Here is an 8,291-nt window from a genome sequence, read left to right on the forward strand (position 1 = left end):
GGTGTCAGCTTAATCTTTTAATCTTGCATGCACCGTCATCATCTGAAAATGTTAGAGTGTAGGACACTTGCAAGTGTTTTTACGCCAGAAAAATGGGTGGACGAAATGACTTTCCATTTCGAGAATTTATAACCCTTAAAACACACACGTGGACGAAAATGATAGCTAGGAATAATCGCAAAAACTACATTTGATTGTGTTCTTTCGTTATATATTAGTACAAAGTAATAATAAGTGTATTTGCAAGACCAAAAAAAATAAAAAATAAAATAAGTGTATTTGAATATTTCATTTGTAAACTTTTGGGATGTCACTTGGCAGTTTGATTTAACAGGAGTGTGCTAGTATGCTAGTATCACACTCCTAGCATCAACCAATAAAACAAGTGTTGGGATGAATGTGTTAGAGAGTATCTTCATAGCATCAGCCACATCCCAAAAGCTATCGAAACCGTGATGTCAAAACATGTCTCAAGCTGATATTGACCAAAAGAGTAAGATTTATCATGTATGAACATAGCAAAATATGATATTAAGAACTGTATAACGCCAAATGAAAGTAGAGAAAAAGGAAAACTTCTATTTCATTTCAAAAACTAGTTTAAAAAACTGGCTTCTCTGAAATTATTTTATCACAAAAACTAGTTTCAAAAACTGGCTTCTCTGAAATTATTTTATCAATAAATTCATTCTAAAATCATATAGTTAAGTCATAATCAAATAACCAACTAAAGAAATGAGAAATTACAATCAGCAAGAAAAACCCAAAAATACTTGAACAAATTAACCTCACTAAACATCTTATTGTTACAAGTTACAAGTCCTAGTTCTCGTTCTTAATCTTACATCATGCATCAAGTGTTTGAAAATAAACAATTCAGTTCCAAATTCCCAACCCTTTCTCTGTTTTACATGAAATACCAATCAAAGTCCCAGCATATAACAAAAGTGGTCATCATTAATCCATTGCCTTAAATAGATATAATATTTGAACAACCAAAATTGACAACTTATGGGACAAATTAAAATACGTCAAAACCAAGCGTTAGCTTGATTAAAGGAAGAGACAACTTTTATTTTTCTTTTTTTAAGGGACAACTTTTATGTTGTTCAAATAACTTTTCTCTGCCTTATATGCCCCAAAGGCAACAAAAAAAAAAAATCCAAGTAAAAAAACAACCAAAGTTTAAGCTACCAAAAAACAAGTAATGAATTTCGCCATAGTGAACAAAGTTGCAACAGGAACGGTTACATATGCAGTTCAGCCTGTAAGACTGCTCTGCTCGGGTTCTAACCACTACCAGATCATCAAAATTTGTTTTTCTATTACACATGATTGAACTCTGCCATAACCAACACATGTAAATGGCAAGTTTACCAGTTGGGGTCCATTGGAGTACACGATAAACTTCCAGGCTAAAAGGTTTAAAGAACCAGCGAGCTTACTCACCACAACACAAAAATTAGTTTGAGCTCATAAATCAATATATTTTCACCACCTCAATGGTAGATATTTCCTCTTCCTTTAATTTGCAGTCTACAGACATGAAATAATTAGCCATACACCAAGCGAATGTTCAGATCATTTAGTCCCCTGCATATATAACACTAAATAGCATTAGCCTATTAAAGCGTAAACTCACAGGGTGAGAAGATACATAAAAACAAGTTGAGGTTCAACGGAAAATTGTTGGATTGTGAGGTGAAAACCATTGCTTGTGGTCTGGTGCCAATAGAAATTGAATCAAATCAACAGTGCACGAGCTAAAGCAACACTTGGATTTAAAGAAGTTGACCCATATATACTTATAGTAGATTCATATTTGAGAATATAGAACAAAGGTAATTAATAAATAGATTAAATCCTAAAACATGTTTACTGTATAAAGTCAGGCCTCTAGATTTTTACGGGGGAAGCTATCTTTTTACAAGGCTCAGGGAAGGCCATAAACCTTAATAAGTACAGTTGTCGGTTACAAATAACCTGTCAATAATATCACCCACAAAAATGGAAGAGTTTTCACTGTAACTGAGTCACAATTTTATCCACTTCATCCATATAGTTCCTGGATAATTAGATCGGGAAGATGTGTGCAATAAAAGGATACAGTTAGACATGAGTCAGGTCATTATCGTTAATCCACCCAGAAGTACATAATTAACATAAACACTAAGTACATCGAAAGCAATAACAGAACTTTGAAAGGGACTTACATCGATCTTTAGTTTATCGGTCACAACAGTCATCATGTAACAAGTTTTGGCTTCAGCTGTTAAAGAACTAACCAGTCCTTCAATTGATCTCAACTCTTCGTGAAACTGTGGATGTAACACCAATGAAGAAAAATTCTCATCAAGCACAACACCAAGACATTTTACAACATCTTCAAGTTTAGGAATCCAATCGCAAGCCTTCAAACCTAAAACCGACGAGGCTTTTGGACATGGACCAGCTTGAGGAAATCTCTCATATTTCTTCACCCACTTTGCTAAATAGCGAATCAAATTCAACAACTCTTTGCCATTCAGCTTATTGAACGCAGGGGATAACATCGCATTGTTGATGTTCGGCGATGCAATCAAATAATGCAAACAAAGTTCAGGTGCAGAGAAACCATCATATGCCATCATAAACAAAATGGAAGCCTCCTTTGCAACAAGTGAATTCTTCTGCTTGAGGTTGCTATCACTTGCTTTCTCAATGGCCAACGTTGCTTGATTCTCCCACTCCTTCTTTACATATGCCATAGAGTTATGAGCATCTTTGGACGGAGAAAGAAAGTACCTCAAAATGGTGAATATTTCTGACGAACCAAGATCAAAAGCATGCTTACAACACAAACAAATCAAATCAGACCTCTTTTTCTCCACTAACTTAGCAACCAAGTTTGCATAACATGAATTCACAATAAGACCATTAACAATCAAAGCTTCAACCAATTCCCATATCTCCAAAGAAACACACCCATCCAAAATCAAACCAGCAACGTCTTTACCCATGAAAGATCCAAGTTTGTTAATCAAAATCTTGCAATGACCACTACCAGATGAATCACCAATCTCAACCGAAACCCCAACTTTCTCCCTGATGTTTTCAAGATAGGAAACCAAACAAACAATAAACTTGCTCTTTTTCAAATCCTTGGTTCCCTTGACCTTTGTTGTAAGCTCTTCAGCAAACTTTTTGTTGATCTCAATGATTTCGGTATCCGTTTGTGAAATTTTCCATCCACTGAGAGGTTTGATCGAGTACGAGGAAGATTCATCTTTAAGTTCAGATTTCAAATTAGGCAAAATAGGATCTGGATTGAGAACAACCGGATAATCCGAATGTAAATCAAGTGATTTGGAATTGACAGCAGCATCCTTAATGAGTTCCAGTAAAGTCATGATTGAAGTTGCAAAAAGGATATCTGCAAATAAAACAAAAGAATATAACTTCAACAAATAACTAGGTTGTCAATCCCAGATAACAGCCCCAGACCCTAAAACCAGTATAGTGGTCATCCCACATGACCACTATTCTATAAAGCACAGACTCGACAAGGACAACAGACACGACACAGAGATGGCCGCGTCAACAGCAATAATAATTTGAGTAAATAACATAATTCAATGTAGCCATATGTGTCGGTGTCTGATACAATACATATCTGACACTGGGACAGGCCAATGCGGAGGATTATAAGTGCTTCATAGCCACTATTTGATTTTTTTTCCGACAGATTACATAAATAATCTTCATTAAATTATAGGTGAAAACCTAAACAAATGACTTAAAATTCATGAAATAAGTGTTCTAACTAATTAAATAATATTCATGAAATAGTTGCTGAAAAATTCAACAAGTGGCTTAAAATTCATGAAACAGTTCTTTGAACTTAAAACGATATAGAAAGATTAAACAATTGACTTAAATTTCATGAAATATTCTTAATTACTAATAAAGTCACGAGTCTTAAGCAAAAAATGGTAGGAATAAGAAAAACTCGCTGTTACGGACTTACAGTTCAGTTTCGCAGTGAACAGTTGAGGTTTGAAGCAAAGGAGAGGTGGCCGGAGACTGGTATCGGCGGCGGAATGCAGCGCCGGAGGCAGGGAGTTCGATAAGCGAGGTGAGTCTTGAAGAGGGGAAGGGTTTACGTGAACGGCTGTTTTGTTGTTTTAGGGTTGCAGTTTTTGTGGACTGGGCTTCGAATTATAATTCGTGAAATTCTTTTACCACCCCCACATCTCCACGCTCACGCCCCTTAAATTTCCAAAAACGACCTTGTCCAGATTTTAGATTTGAGACATGTTTTTTGTGTTTGGATTCTAGAATTTAATCATATCATACATATATAGAGTTTGAAGTCATCCTCCTTCCTAACTTTTGCACTTCACTGAAAAAACACCTAAAGACATCCAAAAATAAAAACACTCAAAGAGCTCAAAGTCTGAATGTTAGGGCCGTTTCAATAAAATTTGAGGCTCGGCTCTAATATTAAAAATGGCCCCTAATAAAAAAAAGTTGTTAGTTGTGTGATAAGCCTAAAAAAATGCATAAATTGGTAATTAATTAAGGGATCAATTGACCTATTAAGCTTAAAAAAAATTAATGATTATTTAAACAATTACAAATTAACAATGAGCATTATTTTGGATTGTCAAAAAAATAAGCATTATTTTGATTTTAATTTGTTTTGTTGAATTTTTTTTGTTAATAGTTGTGTGGGTTCGACCTAACTTGTCAATTTACTCTTTATTTTTGTCAAACAATAAGTGTTTGATTTGGACCTACATAACAAAAGGAAATATTATCCTACATCCCAACAATTATACTTATACGCCTACAAATAATTGAGGACCTCATAAATTGGAGATCCGACTCCGTAGAGCTCTTTGCGCTTGCCCAAGAACGGTCCTGCGGAAAGTCACTACATTTTATCATTTTTCATCAAAACTTTAAATCACATTTATATGAAGTTTACAATTATTAAGCAAAATGTTATTTACACATTTGCTAAAATCTTGTGTTTTTAATTACGTATGTGTTATTTTGTACTAGTTATGTTTGGATTTTAGAATATCAAATATGTGTTTCGTGTTTTTGGACTTTAAAGTTTGTAAACTATTCGTAGTTGCACATTTGTAGATTTCTTTGTGAATTTTTCAATATTTTGTATTCGTAGTTTGTAAAACAAAGTTTCAACCACTGTCTGTTAGATGAGGCGCATAGTCGAGAGTCTCTCCACCAGAGCTAAAGTGTAAGGTGCATGAGGCAAGGAAGAGCATAAAGAGGCACAATGAACTTTGGAGTTGTATTCTAGAGGCTCGTATGATATATTTGTCTTAACAATGTGCGTGAACCGCATGGCCAAACATATTTGGAATGGAGATGCGCGATTCGTCTATACTTTTTTTATTGTTGTCTTCATTTGTTTGAATGTGATCTCTTTATGATAAATTGTATTATAGAGGATCATATATATATATATATATATATATTTTGTATTCTAGAAGAGCTATGATAGGATGAACACTTAGAGCTTGGATATTTTATATTCATTTCTATTCATATAATTTTCTTGAATTCTTTTGTTGAGGATCATCCAAAAGGTTGTTGAGGCTTGATGTTTGATCCCTGACTTTATTACAATTATGCCATTCATATGGTCGTCCCGTTCAAACAATTTGATTGATTACCTTATGTTCTTATGATTTTGAGGCACACAAACGATGCATTTACCTTCTTGTTGACGTTGTGTTAGACAAGAGAATTTGTTGTATAGCTTCATCAACCCATCTTGATCTTGGAAATCACTTGTTATGTGTTCATACTCTTATTTTCTTATAATGTTCTTGCAAAGAAAATTTTGCAATTTTCTTAGATCGAATTACATCTTCTTTAATCAAAGAAGACTGAACGTTCGATCCAGACATGCAAATTTTGCAATTTTCTCCACTCTGAAATACAAAGCATTATAAATCTTACATTCATTTGTAGCAGCAAAAAGTGGAAATCAAATGATAGATATAGCATTCTGTAAAAATATAGAATGCATTAAAGGGTTTCTAACATATTAATAGTTCCATACTCCATAGACGTTGAAAAAAGTCTAACTTTTTTGAAAAATTGATTCTGCGAGGGCATGTTTCTTTACATAAAACAATGCATCATGTGCATTTCAAAGTAATCTTTCATGCAGGAAAAGTAAGCATTATTCGGCAATTGTACTAGTTATCGACACCGATGATAATTTGACGAATTATTATTTGTAACATGTGGCAGTATTTCATGTCGTAACATAGCTATTGGTCATACATTGTGTAGTATAATATTTAAAATAGAAGAGACTAATGCATGAAAAATGATAATATGATTCTTACAATGAGAGAAGGTCGCAACACCTTTATAATAATGTTGAGGTGTTCACCATATGTCTGTGAATTCAAAGCTTTCCAGATACGAACATCTGTTGTCATGTTTATAAGGTGAATTGCATACATTTTTTTGGTATTGTCTCTCCTAGAGTCAAATTCAGTTATGCATCTGGATGAAAGTATCAAGATTTCACCAGAATCATATTTTGGCACAATAACCAAAGCAATATTATACGGACATCTCTGTGTGTTCAAGTCATCAACTCTTTTAGGCCTAACGTCTGTGAACGCAATAACATCTCCATGTTCTGGTTCATATTTTCCGGCACTCTTCAATGATAGCTGATAGAACAAGGCTTTTGGAAGTTTAAATTCTTTGATGTTTCTTTCGACTTTCTTGACTTCACAAAAAGGAGCACGAGACAATCCTAACAAGTTTGAATGCAAGTCGGAATGTGTCTCCTCCAACAGTGGAGAAATGAAGGAGTTCTTGTAATTTATTGGCGAATCAAATGTTTCTGGAATTTTCTTTACCTGAAAGGACAATAATTATAATAACTAAAAATTGTATAACTTCAATCAAGCAATTCTTTAGTAAATTATATAAATATACTTTTCATACATTTTTTAAAGACGACAATTAAATTTTCAACTAAAATATGAAAGATGAAAGAATTGATTGGTACTAGCTAGTAGTTAAAACAAAGCCAAGAGTGTTTTATGTGGAATTTCTATGAAGACAGTGTAAGTAATTTTGACATAATGAGACACCTAAACATTGAAACTTCAGTTGAAATAGCGACAAAAATAAATAGTTATAATGATACTTCTTTTGGATAAAACTATATGTACATGAGTGAAATTGGAAACATTTGAACTTATCTGATACTATTTCAATGATTCAAAAAAACTAAGGGAGAGACATATATATGCCCGCTAAATTGTTTAGCAACCAGATGAAAAGTAACCATAAACCCATCAAATTAGAATGTTAATGGCTTTATACATCAAATTAGTGAACAAAAATATGCTCAAATTATAAACAAAAATATGCTCAAATTTATGAACAACAATTAGAAAATAAGTGAACCCTATTGAACTAGAATGTTAATGGCTTTATACCTCAAGAACAAAAGACCACACGTCACCTTTAATCTTTTCCGTGAAATATTCCAAGGCAATTTTAGCAATTTCTTGCTCTGCGTCTTTTCGTCGTGCGTAGGTGCCTTGACCATTGATAGTTATCCCACCCATGGTCACATTGGACCTGAACTTCGAAGCATGTTGCATGCCCTCGTTAATGCTTTGGTATGCTGGAACCACGTAACCACATCTTTGAACAAAGTCTTGTAACTTACTCTTATAAACCTTTGTTACAAAGAGAAAAGAGGTGATGAGTGGTATATAAACAAGTATGTGTGCTTTTGATGAATAATTGAGAATGATTTGAAGCTTATATTGATAAACATTGAGTGAGAAGTTATAAACTTTCATCAGTTATAAAAATATTGTGAATGTTACTAACTTCCCGACAAATATTGGACAAGTTATAAACTTTCATAAATTATAAATATTATGTGATAAGTTTTTTTTTTTTTTTTTGAGAGGATTATGTGCTAAGTTATAAACAATTTTTTTTATAAGCAAAGTTATAAACAAATTTTAAAAAATTATAACCACAAGAAATAGAAACTTTCAATTCTTCAAGATGTTACAAATATCTTGGCACTAGTTACAACCATTAAATTAAAATTAGAGAGCAAAATTTGACCCATAAATATATGCTTATTCGGAACAAAATTGAAATTTTGCAAAATTTGGTTAAGAAATCAAATAAATTGAGGCTTAATTATTCAAAATGACATAAAACTTTTAAATCAAAAGTTTGGTGAGAGTTTATTTCTTGGGTTGGAAAAACAAGGGGAAATT

General features: G+C 33.2%; 1 protein-coding gene across 1 annotated transcript; it reads right to left on the minus strand.

Moving 5' to 3' along the window:
• Nucleotides 1-1,184: 1,184 nt before the first annotated feature.
• On the minus strand, nucleotides 1,185-4,174 carry LOC11429028 (uncharacterized). Its single transcript, XM_024779865.2, has 3 exons — nucleotides 4,007-4,174; nucleotides 2,214-3,412; nucleotides 1,185-1,593 (listed from the first exon to the last, which is right to left on the minus strand). Exons 2-3 carry the CDS (start codon nucleotides 3,387-3,389, stop codon nucleotides 1,582-1,584), a joined length of 1,188 nt encoding a protein of 395 aa, XP_024635633.1. The 5' UTR covers nucleotides 3,390-3,412; nucleotides 4,007-4,174; the 3' UTR covers nucleotides 1,185-1,581.
• Nucleotides 4,175-8,291: the final 4,117 nt, after the last annotated feature.

Source organism: Medicago truncatula, chromosome 3, assembly GCF_003473485.1.
Source record: "Medicago truncatula cultivar Jemalong A17 chromosome 3, MtrunA17r5.0-ANR, whole genome shotgun sequence".
Taxonomy (NCBI): Eukaryota; Viridiplantae; Streptophyta; class Magnoliopsida; order Fabales; family Fabaceae; genus Medicago; species Medicago truncatula.